At 33.7% G+C, this 22,212-nt stretch overlaps 1 protein-coding gene across 1 annotated transcript in view; it reads left to right on the top strand.

The window, feature by feature from the left end:
* LOC124363543 (nipped-B-like protein A) overlaps positions 1 to 22,212 on the top strand; it is a 128,623-nt gene that overhangs the window by 100,179 nt on the left and 6,232 nt on the right. The window contains exons 22-24 of the mRNA XM_046818793.1: positions 3,672 to 3,818; positions 7,491 to 7,714; positions 20,063 to 20,234. Coding sequence (XP_046674749.1) covers positions 3,672 to 3,818; positions 7,491 to 7,714; positions 20,063 to 20,234 — 543 coding nt within the window. The remainder of the gene's footprint in view (positions 1 to 3,671; positions 3,819 to 7,490; positions 7,715 to 20,062; positions 20,235 to 22,212) is intronic.

Here is a 22,212-nt window from a genome sequence, read left to right as displayed (position 1 = left end):
GTGCCGCCTTGTGCTCTGCTGCTACACACGACGCAATCCTTCAATTTTCTACCTTCAAGAGGATATGGTAGATAAAGTTTCCCATTTAGTCGGGAAATGTCTTGCAATTGGAATGGTCTCCTTTTTTTATTTGTGTTCCTTACATCGCCAACAAGCTCTAATACCAGTAATTAATAATAATACCAGTAAAACCAGGTATTAATACTGATAAATTTAAACTTTTATTTACAGTTATATTTATACTGATATCTACAATACTTCATTTACACTAATATTTAATAAAATTGCACAATACTAAGAATAATAAACAATCCGTTCTAATAATGCATGTAGGTTAACTCACTAGTGACAATATGGTTAAAAGCGCGCTAAAACGAAAGCCTAGAATGCAATATTGACCAGATGCAATATTGACCAGATGATCAATTTCCAAGCTTTGTAATGAAACAGCTGATTGATATTAATGCGTTATATTATAACAAAATACGTCAGAATAAAAAAAAAGAGTTTATAACTTGTGGTCAACGCTGCTGTCCATCCGAGCGCTAGTAGGATTATTCAACGGACAGCACAGCTGACCATCCGATCTCTGAGGACGGCAACTCTAAAAATAAATGCGCGCGCTAGAGGAAATGGCGGTGGCCAACACTGCTGCCCATCCGATCTCTGTGGACATTCTAACATTACCGCTCCGAGCGGAAAGGGTTAACTCCTGGTCCGTATATTTCGTATCCTGCCCTAGAGTCAAGGTGTGAACCATCTGTGTAGAACTTCAAGACTCCTTTTGTAGGGTAGGCCTCCTTTTTAATCCATTTTTCCCTACTTTCGATAGAGACTGTATATGAGTTATCAAAGGGTTATTTCTTAACCATTGCATCTGAACATTGGTTAGCATTTCAGCCTCAGGAAACACCTGCAATATCTTCATGTGGCCTTCTAAGGAGGTAGTATTTATTACCTTTGTTCCTAGAAGCTTCATTGCACTTAGAATGGCTGTTCTCATCACCTCCTGCCCCATAGGAGTATATCCCAGGACCGCTTGAATTGCTAGTGTTGGGCAAGAGCTCATCGCTCCCGTGATGGTTAAGTAAGCTAGCCATTGAAGACTCTTTAGCCTTTTAGCAGCTGTTGTTTGGTCTACTTTTGGCCACCACACTAAGGCAGCATAAGTGACCATTGGTTTTATTATAGTTTCGTAAATCCAATAAATATTCTGGGTTTCAATCCGCATTTAAATCCAAATAGTCTCTTACAGGCCTCTAGGGCCACTGTAGCTTTGGATATTCTATTTTCATTATGTGAGTTCCAAGTGAGCTTGTCATCCAGGATAAAACTCAGGTATTTCACTTTTGACTGGTTTATAATGATTCCCTCCAGGACAGGTTGTGTAAGCTGGAAATTTCTTTTCCTGGTAAAGGTTATCATATTTTTTTTAGATGGGTTGATCCGTAAACCTTCCTCATGACACCAGTTACTTATGAGATTTAGTTCTTCTTGAATTAGGCGTTCCAGTGTGCCTTTGTTTTTTCCTTTGACCATAAGCACTAGGTCGTCCACATAAAATAGTAGCCTTGTTCCCCTCTTCTCTGCTTTGCTAAGAAGATCATCTACAGTACTACCATCCCCCATAGGATAGGAGACAGAACTCCTCCCTGGGGGCAGCCTTTCCGGGCCGTGATTGCAGCAGATTCGTCTCTGTACTTTGCTTTTACTTGTCTGCTGTTTAGGAGGGCTACTATCCATTTGATTACATCTGGGGGAACTCCAAAACGTTCTATAACAGTCTCCATGGATTGATATGCAACTCAGTCGAAAAGCTCCTTCAATGTCCATAAAGACGCTGACTAGGGCTTCCTTTTCGTTGAAGGTGTTCTCCACCGCTTTCACTAAGCTGTGGAGAGCGGTGGTAGTTGATTTACCTTCTATATAGCGTGTTGAGTGGGACTAAGTGGGTGGTTTGGTAATATTACATCCCTTATGTGTCCGTTTATTATTTTTTCCATAGTTTTCACCATGAAGGAGGTTAAGCTTATGGGTCTGTACGAGTTGGGTTGAGTCGGATCCCTGTCTTTTTTCTGCACGAACACCACCAGTGCTGTCCTCCAGTTTTTTTTGTATATATCCTAAGACGTAACTGCTTCTAAACAGAATGATAAGAGTATTTAATAAGATGTCCAGCCCCTCTTGAAGAAGGGCTGAAAAAACTCCATCTGGCCCAGGAGATTTAAATGGCTTGAATGATCTTATTGCCCATTTAATTCTTTCGTGTGTGAATAGTCTGTTGGACCATTGTCTGGCTTTTGCATTCTCTCGGCTGGATTTCCCCTTGACTACAGAATAAATATCCTTATTTCGATTCAGGTGCTCCGGAAAGTGTGTCTCCAGAAGCAGTTCTAATGTCTCCTTCCTGTTCACTGTAAGGCCACTGTTGGCCTTTACTAAGGTTTCTTTTGTTCTTCCTTAGTTCTCTTTTGTATTTGTTTTGGGCATGCAGATAAGGGAGCCAATCGTCTGTCCTTTTTGCCCATTTTAGTAATTTTCTAGTTTTATTTCTTAGTGTTTCTAACCTCCTTGTCCACGACGGCACGTCTTTCTTCAGCCTGTTTGTCTGGAGACCTTGCCGGCCACTCAATTGATCCTCTTCTACCAATCCAGTGATCCGGATAGTGTGCATCTAGCCATTGTCACCATTTATTTTACAATTAAAAAGGTAACAAATGATATTACAGATCATAGGCTTTTGTTTGATATAAATAACATTACTAAAAAATACTATATTTTATATCATATGTAAAACAAATAAAATAAGGTTCATCTCTTTTCCAACTATTAAAACTTTTGTTTGTTTGTGATCATCCAAATAAAGATATAATTAAAAAAATTTGTTAAATTAAAACATCTATATAAAAACACTTCATAGACCATAGTCACTCCATAATTAAAACTTTTCAGTGGTGCTACTCTGAAGCCTCTACAAAAATATAACTTCTACTGAATTTTAAAAAGTTATTGAGATTCTTCGTGCAACTAATCAACTATCATAAATCTTAACTTTTTAAAATTATTGTATTTCTTTTCCTATTCGAATCCAAACAAAGAATGGTCAGTTATTTTTTATATACAAAAACAAAAGTTCAGAACCTCGTCTATGCATTGAATATCATATGAGAGTGTAATGTATCCTTAAACATAAAATCATGAGTTAAAGTAAAATAGTACAGGATCGTTGGAAATCCAATGGGTGCCACTTCTAGAGATAATTTTTGTGTAATGTTCTCTTTCATATAAGAAAAAATATCAAATTTAAAATGTTTTTAATAATATATTGTGTACAAATAAAAATACATTTTTCATATTTAAGATATAAATGTTACATTTAAACAGAAAACAATTAATTTGTTTTACATTTTATAATATTTTACATGCTGCATATATGTTACAAAAACTACAAAGCATATTTTACTAATCAAATAGCAGTTTGGGACATATTGTATTACAAGTTATAAATCCTTACTTATCACTTGTCTTTTTTAACAGTAATTTCTACAAACTACTATGGGTAATGACAGTTCTACTATGGTTAAAGAAATGAGTGTAAAAGGTTAATAAAGTATTATATCATATTACCTGTCAGATTTTGCTCTGAACTCAATTTTATATTTTGTCCACAGAAAGTTGATTTGTCAGAAATGCTGTTCTTGGTAGACAACATGGCTTATTTTCATTACCAGACACAAGAGGAACCACTTTACATTATCAATCAAATTAATTTAATGATTTCTGTGACGGGTACAACTCTGCTGCAGTCTTTCTTTGAGGTGATTATATAATTATCTAGCTATGCATGTGTAGACGTGTCCTGAGACAAGGTTTTAAAGTATAATAGAATTTTGGACATTTACCATTATTATGTCACAAATTTATAATACTACGTTTTGATTATTGAAATCCACCCCTTCATCATTTGTGAAGCAAATTAATATATATCACTTGCCGGGTGAATGTGCTACCATTACACCACAGAGCGCTTACTTTTTCCGATTCAATTATTTTGTATTTGGCCGTATCTGTCACATATGCGTTTAAATAAGCAAACTAACATATGATCGGAAGACCAAATACCTGTCAAATGACTTTTATTTACATTAAATTGTATAAATGGCAATCGCCTTATTTAATTTCAATAAACATTGAATCGCAAAAAGTACTTGCTCCGCCGGGAGTCGAACCCGGAGCATATATATGTATGTATGTGTGTGTGTGTATATATATAAACATGTAATTCAAACCTACGACATGGGGCAATTCACTGTCACTAACAACAAAAAAGGATGGGATTATACTAAAAACTGCTTGGAAGTCTAGACATGAGAAATGAACCCTGGCATTGTCACTGCACAGGTGCCAAGAGCACAAGCACACGTCACACTAACACAAGCAAAAGTGGAACACGGTTTTTTTTATCCTAAACATATGTAAGCATAGGTACATTCATTCAATAAATTTCATATTTCTATTCCAAATATTATGCATTTAACAAATGGATCCAGTGATGATTATTTGCTCCTTTTATACCAGTCAATTCAGCTCTTCATTTCCCTTGACGTCTTCACTGTATCCTGCTCAATAACTTCCTCCATTGAATCTAAAATTATTAGCGTACATGCCAAGCTTGATTGTTGAACTCAGGCTTAGAATCATCACCGAAATTGTTTTTGTTTTCCTCTTGTTGTAACACGATACAGGATTTAAATTTCATCAACAGTTTTAAGTGGAAAGAAAGATGTCCATCATTGTCAATGTAACGATCATTCATGTTCACTACCCTGTAATCCACTCCACTCCATGCTCACTGCTTACAGAAATTTAAAACTCTGCTGTATCTTCTGTTTCAATATTTGATTTCCAAGCAATCAGACTAGCTAACTGTTGCACAAAACTATAGCTCAATTCTATAGAAAATCAATAATTCTAAAACTCGCCCAACAAACTCTGTAACCTAATGGAGGAACAAGAAACTACATGGAATGTCAGTTGATGAGATGAAAACATATGAGTAGTCTTTGGCGTAGATGGTTCGTGCTTGCCAAGTAGGTCAATGGATTAAATTTTCGTAATATATTTCCCATGACATTGTGTCAAACACACCCTTGTTTAACCTGTTTACTTTTTGTTAAATTGGGTTTTAAATTATTTTCCTGTTTTAAGAGAAAGGGAACTCTATATTCATGAACATTGAGAACAGAATATTTATCACATCATAGAATAGTAAAAAGTCCAAATCGGTTACATTACAAGAGAAAAAAATTTAAACAAGAGGGCAAAAATTAAAGGTCAAGGATGCAATGTAATTCTTCTATGGTGTAGATTGACTTCTTCACCAGACAGTCATTTAGTTGTCTTTTCATCGTCTTCGGGTTGCAACTTTTAAGGTCATCAGGAAGTTTGTTGAACATTTGTATGTCTATGCCATATAACACTGCTTGTGGAAATGATAACTGTCCCAACAAAAATTCCAGAAAAGTGGAAACTTAATACAAAATGTTTAAAAAAATATCTCAACTGAGTTTGTTGGTCTGCTTGGTGCACTATTTTGTTCCAATATAGCAGCAAGAATAGTTTACACTGCTGTTATTTATGGTCATAAAGAAAAGTGTTTTGGAATGCATATTGACATTTCGTAAAATTTGTGTTTTTCAAAACAATCTTTTTGCGTCTCAAACAGTTTTTGAAAAATTGATTACATATACAAGAATTTCTTTGTCACCAAGAACTGGTGACAGAAGTGCTGAAACAACTTTAAGTATGGTACAAAACTTGTCTTATAAATATCTTGGCTAAATCATTGGCCAGCTTGGTATGCAATTTCGTTCCAATATGGCAACTATTCAGTTATATAATGTATTTTACATAAATGTGTTTTAATCCTTATTTCTAAAATAAACCATTTAAATATTTCAGTTGTCACAAAATCTACTCATTTCTTCTGACTGATCCAGAATAACTATTTTTGTTGTCTTGGATGGTTAGATGATTTATGTAATACCATGTCAGTGTGGATTGGTTTCCTGTATATTGGAAATAAATGTTTTATGTGTGTTCTTGATTGTCATGTCTTGGATCACTGTTATCTTGCACAGCCAATACAGTGATTAGATTAATCAAACATAATGTTACCCTGACTGATGATAGAAAATAAAAAAAATCTGTAATGTTTGATAATATGCATGACATTTCTTTTTCATTCTTGATATAACAATACCAGAAATAGTGGTTTGATGTTTTCTTTTAGTTTTGCCACCATTGTTAATGAATTTGACTGTGAATTAAACCTCCAAGCATCCATCATATTTTGTGAAATGCATACCCGTTATGTGAGATATTTCAGGCTCTCCTTTTAAAATTTATAATAAATCTAAATAGTAACATTGGAATTTGTATATAACAATCTACGAGTAAATATAAATTGTTATATACAACATTTTTACAAGTTAATTGCTCTGAGATAAATGAGTAGTGTATTTTAAAATTAGATTGTGATATGACGGGTTAGAAATATGGCAAAGAAAACTTGTCACTCTTCTAAAGAAACAGGAACTTGAGATGAAGCCTGACAGGGGATGGAGTAAGCCAGAGGCAGCAGAGATCAGCTAATTAAGCAGAAAAAAAAGAAGATGAAAAGTGATTATTGGTGCGGTTAAGTCCTGACTGAAATACAATTGCTGTTGGAAGTATTGGGGAACAGTTTTTCTTTTCATAGCATAAACTCAGAACACCAATACTGGGTTGGATGACAGGAGAACCACCTTCTGCAGAGAACAAATTAGTATAAATTGTGTCTTGAATACTGAATCTCAAAATTGTTGGACATCTGATGAGGGATATAAGTAGGAAGTAGTAGAAAGAGGCAGATGAAGAGTTTCAGTGACATTGTATGGCGAAATAAATGTTGGATGATTATTCCAGTCAAAGCAGCTACAATTTTAAGTCCATAGTTGGAAGATTTTTTTTATGATACAATTAATTTCAATAAAGACAACTTTAAAAAAAGTGTTATGATTGTGGTTTTTAAATACACTACATTGTAAAATAACTGGGACACTTGTCATTTTTATAAATATTCATTGGTTAAGTTATAAATGTTTTAAAGTTCAAATGACTATTATATGGTTAGTTCTGATACAGTTATGTTTTACTATTTTTTAATAATTGTTATTCCTTCAAATTACATGTCTTTATTTTTATGACATCCAGGTGTCTCAGTTATTTTTCCAACACAGTATATTTTTGATAATGTAGAATCTCGGTTTTATTTGTTTATTTTACAGCATAGCAAGAATAAAATTAATATTGAAGAATATTTGTGTATTCATTTACTAGTGATACTAAATTTAACTTTTTCCAATGCTCCAAGATTCTTCATTTTGTTAATAGTTAGTACACTTAATTATATGTTGTAAATTTTAAATCTGCCTTTCTAAATAATACAGGCTTTGCTACCAAAAATCACTTTGGAGGTAGCAGTCCAGCAGACAGAGGAGCCCACCTCTGGCCCTGCCTCCCAGGAAGAAAAGGAGGAGGACATAGAGGAATTGTTGGGCCGAGTGCCACATGATACTACCTTCCTGTATGAGTGTCTGGTGGCCTCACGAGGTTGCATGCTATTGTTGTTGCTCAAACAACATCTCAAGAAACTTTACAACATAACCAATAAGTATGTTTTATATATATATATATATATACATTAAATATATTAACCCTAAAATGACATGCACTATGTATGCGGCAAATTAGGCTGCTCAATTAGCAACACTGAATATGTAATGCATCTATACAGGGTAATCTTTCGTATTCTGTAACTTTTGAAGGAGTCACTTTTATCCAGTTGTAAAGTTTATTTAGTTTCAAAGAGGAAGAATTGATCTTCCCATTAACATCATGTGTTAGGTTTTTTTGTTTACTTCCTACTGTGGTTCTGCACAGCTTTCACAGCCGTGATCATAGTTATTGGTCAATATCGGTTTTGTTTCAGTATGTGATCAAATCAAGATTCATTTCATTGTGCTATTAGTTGAATAATCGATTATGGTATATAATATAAAAATAAATTAGAAATAAAGTTGCCGAGATAACCGATCCTTGCGGTACTTTCCTATCGGCCTTAACAACCTTTGAAGTACTGAAAATTTTGCTGATTTTAACACGTTGTCTTCTACCAATAAGGAAAGATTTAAACCAACACAAGGGAATCCATCTTACTCATGCAGCCTCCAACTTGGATAGGAGAATGCCGTGATCAACCAAATCAAAAGTCTTTTTAAAATCAATCAAAAGACCTGATGTCTTAAGTTTATTATTGAAACTACTGTAAATCTTTTCTGAAACTGCTATGAGAGCATCCTCTGTAGATTTGCCTTTTGTAAAACCAAATTGACAAGGGTTATAAAAATGTGTAGTCTGCAAAAATTTTGGAAGTCTTACTACCATAATCTTTTCAATTAATTTTGAGAAAACTGAAAGCAAACTAATGGGTCTCAGATTGTCAGTTTTAATTGAACTACTATTTAAAAAAAATTGGAATAACAGAGCTTAATTTTAGATTTTCAGGAAATATTCCCTTACTAAAGCTAAGATTAATTAAATGTGTCAAAATTGCTGCTAATTCAGGGATCGTAAACTTCAGTAGTTGCACGGTAATATTGTCAAAACCAGAAGATTTTTTATTTTTCATGCCTATAACAATGCTTATAACTTCTTCTTCCGTAGTAGGAGTTAAAAAGAAAGAGCGTGGGCAAGCGTACATTGGAGGTAGGTTCGTCGCTTGGACTTGACCCGGGCGGTCAGACTGTACAGAGATAAGGTAATTGTTTATCTCTTCTGCGATATCGGCTGGTTCTGTGATTGAAACTCCGTTAGTATTTTCTATGCATTCACAACCGTTTTATTTTTACTCTCACCAGTCAAGCTATTTATTATTTTCCATTGTTGAGCACTGTCTCCATTGCATCCCAATAATTGATTTGAATAAAAACTATTTTTCGCTAACACAATTTGAGAGTTTAACATTGAACAGAAGTTATCAAAATATTTTTTTAAAACTAAATCAAACGGCCTTCTTTTGTATATTTTGTATAATTTTTTACGTCTTTCAAATTTGTTAAAAATGTATTTCGTTAACCACGGACTCATTGATATGGCTTTTGTAAACTTTGAAGTAATTTCAACATTTTTACTGCTACCACTAATACATATATTTATAATTTCATAAAACTTACAAAAGGAATTATTTACATCATTATCCAAGTATACATCATTCCAATTGACTGTCTGTAACTTATTCTTAACAAGATTAAAATCTATAGCTACTTTCGATAAATCAGAAATTTGAACAGAATTTACAGATTGGTTTACAGATTTCGTTGGCACAATTTTAAAATTTACAGCTAATAAGCAATGATCAGGGCAATGATCTTATAGAATTCGTTTAGCGAGTAAAATGGTCGATCCAGTAGCCAGTTCTTAAGGGTTTGTCTGAAGTGTTTCCGGTCTATCTTTTTCAAGTCTTCAGGAAGTGCGTTCCACATCTTGGCGCCAGCATAGCTTGGACTCTGTTCAGTTGCTGTGAGCCTATGGCGAGGCAGGCAGTAATCAGATGCATGTCTTGTGTTATATTGATGCATTTGTTCATAGGTCCTTGCTGCCTCTGGTGCTTTGATGTGAACATGCATCACAGCTTCTAGGATGTATAAATTTACAGCAGTTAGTATTCTAAGTTGTTTGAAGGAATCCCTGCATGTTTCCCTGTATTGAAGACTTCCCAGAATTCTTATAGCTCGTTTTTGCAGCACCAGTAACCTTTGTATGTTTCCTGCTGTGGTGCCTCCCTATACGATGATTCCATATCGGAGGTGTGTCTCAAGCAGCGCATAGTAGGAAACTTTTGCTGTAACTAAGTCACCTATGCTTTTCACTCGCCGTATTACATACAGTGCTGTGCTGATTTTTTTGCACACAGAATCAATGTGTGGGGTCCATGAGAGGTCATCGTCTATAGTTATACCTAAGTATTTAGTGGAAGTGACTTCTTCTAATTCAGTCAGCCTCCCTGTATCCTCTTTGTATTTTCCTAGTACTAACTGTTTTGTTTTTCTTTCATTGACAACCAATTCATTTCTATGGCAATATTGAATGGCCATGTTGAGTGCTATAAATGTGTTTACTTCGAGATCTTTTGGTAATTTTTCCCCTAGTAATAGAAATGTGTCATCAGCATACATAAGTCCTTTACTATAGTCTTGTATATAGTTAGGAAAGTCATTTGAGAAGAGGATGAATAAAACTGGACCCAATACTGATCCCTGTGGGACTCCGCGTGAGACAAATTTAGGTACTTATCTAATCTTTTTTATACTCCCTCTGCTTGTGTGATTTATTTCAACAACTTGGCTTCATCCTGTCAGGTAGCTGGTAAACCATGTTTTTGAAGTACCTTGTATGCCAAGTGTTGACAGTTTCTCAAGGAGTTGTTTATGAGAGAGGCAATCGAAAGCCTTACTGTAGTCTAGTAAAATAGCTGTACATGTATTGCCTGCTTCAAGTTGGTCTATTATGAACTCCGTAAGACTAATCAAGGCTGTTGTTGTTGATTTTTTCCAGCTAAGAAGCCATGTTGGTCAGGTGTTAGTAAAGAATTGGTCACCAGATGTTTAATAAGTCTAGTTAACATTAATTTTTCAATCACTTTAGAAAAGGTTGAGATAAGAGAAATTGGTCTTTAGTTTAGTGCTTGTGTTGTGCAGCCTTGCTTAAATTTAGTCTAAACTTTAGCCAACTTTAATGCAGACGGGAAGATTCCAGATTGAAATGATTTATTAGTAATATTAACTAAGGGTTGTATTAGTTCGTCTTCACATAACTTAACTATCTTTGATGAGATTTCATCATACCCAGCTGATGTTTTTGTTTTTAATGACCTAATAATCTTGGACATTTCTAAACTGTTGGTTGGCGTGAGTAGTAATGGTGTTAAGTTTACATTTTCAGGTGATAGAAGTGTGTGTTTTGTGTAGTCCATTCATGTCTATAATCTTTTTAGCCGCATCAATAAAGAAATTATTTAGATAGTCTGCCATTATTACTGGGTTAGTTGTAACTTCATCTCCTGTATCAAGTTTAATAGGCAGATTCTTTTCATTTTTTGATTTTCTTTCTGTGTTTATGATATTCCAGAGTGCCTTTGTTTTATAGTCAGCCTCAGCAATTTTAGATGCAGTATCTTTTTGTCTTAGGTATCGGAGTCTTAGGTCATAGTCTTTTTTTAGCAATGCAGCATTCCTCTTGTGATACTCTCTACCTGTTGTGTTATACAAAGTTTGAGCTGATGTAAATCTTTGTCTTAGGAGTAGAGCAGTTGGGTCATTCAAAAGGTAATGATTTTTCTGCTTACTATATCTTGATTTTATTACTGGACAGGATTGATTTAAAGCTTGGTTTAGGACATTATTAAATTTGTTGTACGTTTCGTTTGTGTCATCAGTATTGTAGATATCTTCCCACTCTTGCTGCCTCAGTAATTCTTTGAGCCTTACTAGGTTTCTGTTGCTCATATTTCTTCTTTCTACAGTCATTTTGGGTGAGGATGTGTTTTTGTTTTTGGATATTGTACACAGTTGTCCTGTATGGTCAGAGATACCGGTATTTAAAACTTCAACATAGATCTCTTCTTGGCCGAGGTTGGTACACACACTGTCTATTGAGGTCATCGAAGTAGGTGTTAGTCTGGTTGGAGGTAAGTCAGTTCTGTACATGTTGAATGATGCTAATGTGTCAGTCAGCTGGCTAGAGTCCTTTTTCTTGTTGAGGCAGTCTATGTTTATATCACCGATGAGGAGTGTTGGATGTTTTTCTGCTTCAATCCCTTGAAGAGCTTCCGATATGATCTCCAGGCCTTCTTCCACGTTATTTCCTGTTCCACCAAATTAGCTTACCTCTTTTCTCTACACCAATCAATAGCAACATATCAAGGGCTAAGCATTCAAACATTAAAAACAACCCAAGAAAAACTATTTTCATCTGTAGTTCTTGGAAAATCTAAACAACTGCCTACACCTATACCAACTTCTTGTGCTCAACATAGGCCTACAATACAAAGTAGTTTTTGTTTGTAACAATCCTTATCAAGTCTTAAGACCTGTTGACAACGAGGAGGAAGATAAAGCAATGAATGCCAAAATGAAGAGCAAGAGGAAAACAAATTGTTAATATACGCAGATAGCCATGGTAGAGACTTGGCCTGGTATCTAAGGCAGAAATTGCGGAACTCAAGCAAAAACTCTAAGCAATTTACACCAGTCGGTTTTGTGAATCCGGGTGGCAGAACGGATTGTGTATCAAATCAAATCAAATCAAAACATCCTTTATTCCATATAACATATTACAATGCATTGGTTTGCGTCAACTTAGTACAATCATGTGTAGAGAACAATTTACATAGGAACAAAATACATAGGAAGGACTAAATAAATTACGTATTGCTATTAATGTAGTCATCTACAGAATAGAAACAGTGTTCAATAAGATAAGCTTTAAGCATTCTTTTAAAACAAAATAAATCCTTTTCAGCTCTAAGAGCATCAGGAAGAGCGTTAAAAAGGGACGTGGCATTGTAAAAGGTGTGATGTTTAAAAAAAGTAGTGGAATGGTAAGGAATATTCAGTTTATGTTTTTGTCGAAGACTGTATCCCGACTGAGGAACAAGGGACCGGAAAACACCATGGTTCTGCTGTAAGAAAATCAAGGTCTGAAAAACATAAATGCTTGGGAAGGTAAGCAATTTAAGTTCCTTAAAAACAGGCCTGAAAGTCTCCATTCGACGGATGCCAGCTACTATTCTCACTGCCTTCTTCTGCAAGACAAAAAGCCGTTTTGTACGACAACTTTCCGATCCCCAGATTGTCACCGCATACGAAAGATAAGGGAAAATTAGAGCGTAGTAGGTTGTTAAGAGGATCGCAGCGTTTGTAAAAGGTGCCAGTCTACGAAGCACAAAGACTCCAGAACAAAGCTTACGTGCTACATAATCGATGTGGGATGAAAAATTCAGGTTTCTGTCTATAGACAATCCCAAAAACCTAACATGCTGTTCAGAAAGGATTTCCATATCATCGACCCAAACGCTGAGATTATTGCTGAGTACTGGTGGACATACCAAACAGGTATGATTTATTAGAATGGTCTTGTGTTAATGTTGAGATAAGAAAAACAAATACTGCTCTAAAAATCATGAGCAAGGACTACTCAAACGTGATCTTTGTGGAATCCAGTAGTGCGGAACGACATTTGCATACTGCTCATGGAATGCATTTCAATCTGAATGGTAAACGGTGGCTGGCGAAGAGGATCTGCGAAGCACTGGATGTTGGTGACAGTCAACCTGCAAGTGTCACACCTGCGGGAAACGATCAGCTGACAACGACTGTGGCAAACCACCATCAGTCATCACAGACGACTTCAGGCTCCTGAAAGTGTTTCATCTCAACATTCAGTCCTTGAGAAGTAAAATTTTACCTTTAGAACTAACATTAGATAAGTTAAATTGTGATGTCATAACCTTAAATGAACATTGGTTGCACCAAGATGAAAGTTTATTATATGTTCCGACTGGTTACAAAATAGCTGACATTTATTGTAGATGTCCTGCCCTAACTAGAGGGGGTTCTTGTATATTTGTGAAGGATGGTATAGAATTTAAAAGTTTCAATGTAAATAGTTTTTGTATTGAAAAAGTATTTGAAATTACTGCAGCTGTGATTAATAATAGTACTGTTATTGCTAGCATCTATCGCACTCCTGACTCTGATGTATGTTTTTTTCTTTATCAACTTGAACATTTTATTAAATTTGCGAAAAATAAACATAAGGGTAAACTAATTATCTGTGGCTATTTTAATATTGATATCAATAAAAATACTCAGCAAGCCGAAAGTTTTCAAAATTTATTGAGGTCTCATGATTTATTTTGTCTCAATTCACATCCGACTCGAAAGAGTGCGTGTCTGGATAATGTAATCACTAAACCATGGAGTGGAGAACAGGGATTGTATTATATATCAGCCAAACTTATCAGACCATGCTGGAATTTTGGCAAAATTTATTGACAACGGTGGTGTCAAGAATGAAAATGTTTACTTTAGTACTGTTAGAAAACCTAAGGTTAGATAATGTTAATAATCTTAAGAATGAATTATTTTTAACTGATTGGAATTATTTGACAGAATTCTCAAATATAGATGATGCATTTACTTTATTTATAGAATATTTAACAGATACATTTAATTTGCATTGTCCTACTAAACTTGTAACAAAAAAATCAACCAAATCTGGAAAAAAATAAACTGGTTTACTCTAGAACTAAAGCAAATGAGAGATATTTTAATGGTTATATATGATAAGTTTAAGAACTGTGTAAATGTAGAAAAATAAAGCTACGTACAAAAAAGATTATATCCATGCTAAGAAAATATACAGATACAAAATAGACCAAGCTAAAAAAATTGCAAATGATAATTTCAAAAAAAATTCCAAAAACAAGTGTAAAGCTACATGGAGTATTATAAAAACTAATTTAGAGAGTTTGACCCTGAGTCAGCAATCTAATATAAATTCTCAAAAGTTTAATGACTATTTTGTGGGTGTGTCAGATGAGCTCAATAAGAATATTACTAAAAATAATGGTGAGGCTTTACAACTATTAAATAATTTTCTTAATAAGTGTTTTTTAAGAGAAAAATTTACATGGAGAAAAATTGTAAAACAGGACATTAAACTGTGTATATCTAAACTTAGTTCATCCAAGAGTGAAGATTTTTATGGGTTTTCTAATTTTTTTATTAAAAAAATCATATTTGTTATTATATATCCTCTAGTATATTTATATAATAAGATGTTAGAACAAGGTGTTTTTCCAAATGCTCTCAAGCTGGTAAAAATAATTCCTATATATAAGAAGGGAGACAAGTTAGATCCATCTAGCTACCGCCCCATATCTTTGGTACCCATCATTGGTAAAATCTTTGAGTATTGTATTAAGGAGCAACTGTATGATTATTTCTCGCTTAATTATCTTTTGTGTAATGAACAATTTGGTTTCATGCCTGGTTGTAACACTGTAATGGCAGTTGAATCTGTCGTTAATGACATAATCTTAAGTTTTGAAAATAAAGCTGTACAGTCTGCAACTTTAATTGATTTGTCCAAGGCTTTCGATTGTATTTCACATACTTTGATCTTGGATAAACTGACTCGTTATGGTATTACAGGAATTGAACTGAATCTTTTATCATCATATCTTAGCTGTAGGAAACAGATGGTTGTTCAAGGTGATGATAAGTCTAACTTTAATGAAATTAAAAATGGAGTGCCTCAAGGCTCTGTACTTGGCCCATTTCTTTTTACTATAGCAGTCAATGACTTTTCCTGTAATGTTCCATGTAAATCTGTCCTTTATGCTGACGACACCACACTGTTACATAGTAATAATGTTATTGAAATTTTTTATTAGAACAAGATGCAATGTTAAAAATGGCTGTTAAGTGGTTTCAAGCTAACTTTTTAGTAGTAAATGAAAATAAAACTGAAAAAAAATTTGTTTTACAATGAATAATATGTTTGAAAATTTTAAAAGTGTTAAACTGCTTGGTATTTATTTAGATAGTAAGTTAAATTGGGATTGTCATGTACAAAATGTTTGTAAAAAGTTAGCTAGAGTTGTATTTTTACTTCGTAAGCTTAAGTTCTGTGTTAGTAATGAAATGCTCATTATATCTTACTATGCTTTTTTTCACACACATTTGATATACGGTGTCAATTTATGGGGTAACAGTAGAGTATCTAATAAAGCTTTTATATGGCAGAAGAAAGCTCTTAGAATAATTAAAGGAGTACAAGACAGAGAGACGTGTTTGCCAATTTTTAAAGAATTTCACATTATGACATTGCCTTGTATATATATTTTTTATTGTCTCATGAAAGTTAAAGAAAATTTAAATGAATATCAAATCAGAGGAAATACTCACGATTATAATACAAGAAACTTATATAAGCTTGACTTACCACCAATTAGACTAGAAAAAACTAAGAAAAGTCACATTTATATGGAAATAAAATTTTTTAATAAATTGCCAGAAGGAGCTTGGTTAGTTAGTACTGATAGGTTTGTCTGTAATTAATAGCTGGTTAAAAGAAAAAGCGTTTTATTGTGTCAATGAATACTTTGCCTGTGATACTAGTGATATAAGTTTTTAGACACGTTTCATTCTTTCGTTGTTTTTATTCTCTTGTTATTGTTATTTGTTGTTATTTGTAATGTTCTTGTTGTTAATTATTTATTAATTTATTATCCTTGTTAAATCTTCTATTTTGTTTATATTTTAAACTTTAGAGTGGTTGTACAAAATAACTGTAATTACAACTGATAAGTATTTTGACGAAGTCAATTGCATACGTGTACTGTGTTTAAAGACTAATAAAGATCTTGATTCTTCTATAAACTCCCGTGATATAGAGCGATGACTTGCTTAGGTTAATCTTTAATGTTGCCACTTCGCAGAGCATCTCAGCACAAATGTTTTGTGTGTCAACAATCTCAGTTTTGTTTTCTAGTTCTTCTTTAACATAAAGAAATACACCGCCTTTGGTGTGTAATTCCCTACAGTATGCTGTCACCAATGAGTATCCTAAGAGTCTTGTGTTGTCTAATGTCTCCTTTTTTTGTCCATGCTCTGTTAGAATTACAATGTCTGGTTCAATTGAGTTAACACTTTGAGTCCCGGGTTCTTAGTAATATTTATATGTGCTGTCCCAGCCATTTCAAGGGGTTTTTTACTTAAATTGGAAAAAAATTGTGTTATGGTTTCTTAGCAACCAATATATATGAAATTAAAAAGCAGAAAAATATAAATAAAACTATTAAAAATGTTACTTACCTTTTTGAAGTCAATACAAACCTTGAGTCCATAAAAAGTGTGTAAAATACAGAAAAAAAATTGGAACATAACGCATAAATTTATTTGCACATATTTCTTCTTGACTATTTTCTGCTGACCATAACATATTATACATCAAAATAAAGCCAAGAAGTTGTAGTTCAAATATATGTATATATATAAATCCAAGGTAAATATATAAACTTTTTTGAAATCAATGAAAATGTTGAGTCTATAAAAAGTGTGTAAAATACTGAAGAATAAAAATTGGAACATAAAGCATAAGTTTGTTTATACATTTTTCTTCATGATTCTTTTCAGCTAACAATAACATATTAGATATCAAAATAAAGCCAAGAAGTTGTAGTTCAAATATATTTATTTATAATCAAGGTAAATAACACAGATGAAAAGTTGAATAGAGAGAATGTAGTCCTATTTACAAGTAGTTAGCTTTAGTGTGAAATAATTTGAAACATTCAGGAAGGCAGAGGGCAGTGTCACACTCTGGACAAAACCACACAGTTTCTTTTCTTCCAGATTTGCCTGTGGTTTGTTTATTTTTCTCTGAACAAACACTGAGCAACACAAAATCCTAATTGTATAAATAACTATAGCTAAAACAACTTTTATTTCACTGTAAAACACAAAGCGAGTAGACGTACAAAGAGTACAGACGCCACGGCACGGCACTAGCAGACAAATACGTAGTTCTTGACTAATGTAAGATAAATAACATAATAAAAACTATAACTGAGCACTCCAAATACTAATTTTATAAACAACTGTAGCTAAAATAACGTATAATTCACTGTAAAACACAGAGCTAGTGTAAACAGTGCAGACGTCACGGCACCAGCTGACAACTGCGTAGTTGGTGACTCGGCGTCGTATCAGCTGTTTGTTACACAATTTCTGTTATAATATTTTTTTGCTTGTAACTGTTTATAAATAACCAAAGACTAATAAAATTAGTCTAATATGACTTGCTAAATATAACACAACCTCTAAAAACGTCAGTAATGCGAATTACCAGTCTCTACGAACTAAAAATAGACTGCCCGGCCTGAGCTCGGGCTTGGGTCATTGATGATATTGACACAGCCCAGCCTGAGCTCGGGCTTGGGATTCAAAGTGTTAAGAAGTGTATTTAGCTTGTCAATTTTATTAGATACTCTGTCTGTATTTTGGTGAAATATTGTAAAATAGAGTTTATTTTGCTTGTCCGATCCTGTCCTTTTCCTGTCTATTATTTTGTAACAGCAATTTAGGTTTTGGGCTTTAGTCTCTCTGTCAACCCTAAAAACTTTCTGTTTACTTGTGGAGTTGGTTGAATGTTTGGGAAACAGAGTTGTGTTTCTGAGGCTTGTCTGTTTGAGTTATTTGTGTGATGGGTATTAATAATTTTGTAAAAGTCTATGTAGTTGTCATAAAAGATTTCTATATCTTCATTTTTGTCACGGATTTTTGCAGTAAAGGGTGGTTTTGCTATTCGAGTTGTTGCTGAAAGGTGGGGATTTTCTATTTTTCTGTAAATCTGTATGCTTTGCAACTTGGAGAGATACACTGAAAATATTTTTCCCCTTTCTGCTAAATGTCAGTGGTCTTTTATACTTCCGTTTGTCTGGGATGGATTTTTGTCTGCTGTTTGTCTGACAGTCCAATTCATTGTAATACAGTTTTTGACTACAGGTTTGGCTGATTCCTGGGGTAATTTGGTTAGTTTTATTCTCCATATTTGTGGTCAAAAAGTTGATCGGTGCTTGGTCTAAGGTATTGTTAAGCTCTGGGTCAGTAGTGTAGAGAGAGTCGGTAGGGTTTTTGAGAGATGTAGGAACTTTTAGCTGATGAATTAATTTGCATTTCCATTCTCTTGATGGATTCATCTGTTTGTTCTTGTCTCCTCTTTAGGTGAGTTAGTTCTTTGAGGACAAAAACTTGAACTATTCTCATGTGTCTCGGCAGTTTGAGTTTCCATATTTTTTAGTACTTTAGGTTCAAAATCTTGGCTCCTTTTGCTTTTATATTGTTTGAGCTGTTTAATTTCATTAAGGAGTTCACAGATTATGTTTTCCTTCTCTCTGTCTTGTTCTTCAAATAGTTCTCTAAGGTTAATCATATGTCTGAACAAAAATGTCAACAAAAAGTGATTGGCAAATACTGTGGCAGCTGGAAGCAGGACAAGAGCAAAATTCAACAGCCTGTAGCATTTGGAATCAAACTATACAAGCCAGGCCACTGCACAACGAATAGGAATGACATACTATAATAAATGCGTAGCGTCGATCTCAGCGACATTGGCACTTTTCACACTAGTAGAGAGCATCATCTCTCACAGAAATCCTCGGTACTGAAAGGGTTAATTTTAACTAAAATCTTAATGAATGTATTTTTAAAGTGATATAAACTTATTATCAGCTTATAATTTTGGATATAAAATTTAATTATTGGATAAATAAAACGCTAGTTATTCATGAAATAGAATGAAAAGTGTGGAAATATTTTTACATAGTTTTTTTTTATAAAATAAGTATGAATACATATTTAACCCTGTGTGTATAAACTCAGTGTAAAGTTTGAAATTGTGCATATAGAATTTTATTTCTTGACAAAAATTACTCCAGATTCCAGGAGTGAAGTTTTGAGACAGCGTCAGATACCAGACATTCCAATAAGAAGAAGGTGAATTGGAGCTAAAATCAACATTCAAATTAAATCAATCCTTCCCAACATAGCTACATTATTTGAAGCTGTTTATATTGATACTGCTGAATTTTTACATTGGCAATTGGACCTATTCTATTGTTGGTCAGAAGCCAATCATATACATCTTCCAAATTTACAATAAATCCGGATAATTGTGATCCCGATAAGTGAGGTTGTACTGCATCAACCACTATCATTTATCAATGAAACTATATTTCGTCATTTGATTAGGACAGATAATTACAATAATACCCAATAAAAATTTAATCAAACAAATATGACAATAATGTTAATATAGTATTTTCAATAAACTTATGTGTATGTTGTAATTGTTTTTTAGTATAATATAAAAGTACTCATTTGATGTTTTACAGTCAGATTAGCGAATATTCTACATCAGAGACAGCTAAAAGTTATGATAAAGCTGTGCAAAGGAAGAAACATTCCAGATTTAACCCAAACATAACTCTGGAAAAACTCAAACAAGCAACACCTCAAGATATTGATGAAACTGTTAAAAGGTCAATCCTTTTGGAGTTTTTGGAGGTTAGTTAGTTTTAGAAATAATTTTAAAAAATGTAGAAATTACTATGTGGGTGCAGGTATTTCACAGTAGTAAAAACACTGATTTTCAATAGTAGTAAAGGTTTTTTTAAAAGTTATAAAAACTATAATGTTTTGCTTGTTAAATAAAAATAAATGTTACAGTAAAAATTAATGATATAGATTTGAAACCAGACCTGGTAGTAAAATTTAGCTTGTTTATGTTATGGATAGGACAAAATAAAGTTATATCTATTAGAAGCATCTAATAGTTGCAGTTGGGTAGTTCTGCAGACTTCTTTTATAAAATTAATTTTAACTTATATACAAAGTATGTAATGTTTCTTGTCAAAAGGCAGAAATTCAGGCCATATGGGTATGAAAGTGAGTAAAATTTTATTGTTTCACATTAGTTTCTAAAAGTTGATTTAAAAAAGTTTCAGATATTGCACTATACAAAAATAGGTTAAGAATGCTCAGGTAATTTACAATTACATGATTTTTTTGTTATCTCAGTAAGGTTTCCAGATAATGGCCCTACAAATTTGTATAAGTTAACAATACTATCGGACCATTCTAAGTGAATATGTTTACAAATATAGATTATAATTTATCACAACTAAAGCAAGATAATATTTTTAGAAACAAATTATTTATATACTTAAAATTTTTGTCTTGTAAGATTTCAAGATGGATCTTTAAATATTTGAGTGACACAAGTGTATTAACATACCAAACTTTAAAGTGAATAGGATATATCAGCTACATCTGAAATCTAACTTTCTTCTGACTAAGCTAGAAGAAATATTTTCTTGTTTTAAAGAAAGCATTCAGTACTGTCAATCACTGTAGTTTTTGGGGACTAACTAAAGCATGGTTTAAAGTCACTTGCTTAGAAGACAACATGTTTGAAAATTAAAAGGATTTGAGTAAAATGGAATAAAACAAGTTGCAGTGTTGTGCAGTGTTTTCAATATGATGTAGTCCTTAAAATTTCTTTGTTTGAAGGTTATTTTTGATTATGGAAGGATTGTGAAGGAAACAGGATTTTTCCAGACATTTGCCATCGTTCAGTGAAACAAGAAATCAGTAACACTGCGTTTCGAGATCTGCAATCTGATCTCTTCTTCAGGTAAAGAACTAACCTAATACATAATTACAAACTAGGTTAAAATAAACAAATCTTACCAAAGCGTTGTGGCCCGCCTAAGTCAGGAATCACAACCTACATGTTGTTTGTTGTGGGGGGGGGGGGGGGTGGGGGGGGGGGGGGGTGGGGGGGGGGGGGGGTGGGGGGGGGGGGGGGTGGGGGGGGGGGGGGGTGGGGGGGGGGGGGGGTGAAGCAAAAAATACGTATTTATTAAATAAACAAACCGTAATGTAAATGGATATAAGGTACACAGAAAAAAATAAATTTGATTAACATTAACAATTGAGTTAAATAACGGAGTATTTAATAGATTAATGCTCCAACAAAAAAAACAAAAATACAGATTACTTTTTAGGACTAATCCAAATGGTTACATCATGTACCTACATAATCTTTGTCCACTTTAGGCTTTTACATAAGGTAAAATATGTTGTTTAATAAGTTGGTATCCACCCAAAAAATTTCCAAGCTTTTCAACAATTACAGCTGTCAATTTATTGAGGAATCCCAAATATGTTATGTTTAACCCAATGTCTGTACAATTTTAATGAGTGCAATTTATAATACAATTAAATTACTCAACTCTTTCTTGTTAGTGAAGTGTTTATTTTAAAGGGAACCTACAATCACAATTGCAATGGCCTTGTTGTTATGTTACCAAACGGAAGAGATATGCCTGGACATGAGTATTTGTCTTAGGCTTTTGTGACGGAAATGCAACCTGCCTGGTGCTAGACTGCAGAATACCGTAAGGAGACTATTTCCACCTAGATCGCGGAGAGTACCAAACCCAAAAACGATCAGTGGATCATTACGTAACGCCTAAGAGGT

The sequence above is a fragment of the Homalodisca vitripennis genome, chromosome 5 (assembly GCF_021130785.1).
Source record: "Homalodisca vitripennis isolate AUS2020 chromosome 5, UT_GWSS_2.1, whole genome shotgun sequence".
Lineage (NCBI taxonomy): Eukaryota > Metazoa > Arthropoda > Insecta > Hemiptera > Cicadellidae > Homalodisca > Homalodisca vitripennis.
This window is presented reverse-complemented; position numbering and strand designations above follow the sequence as displayed.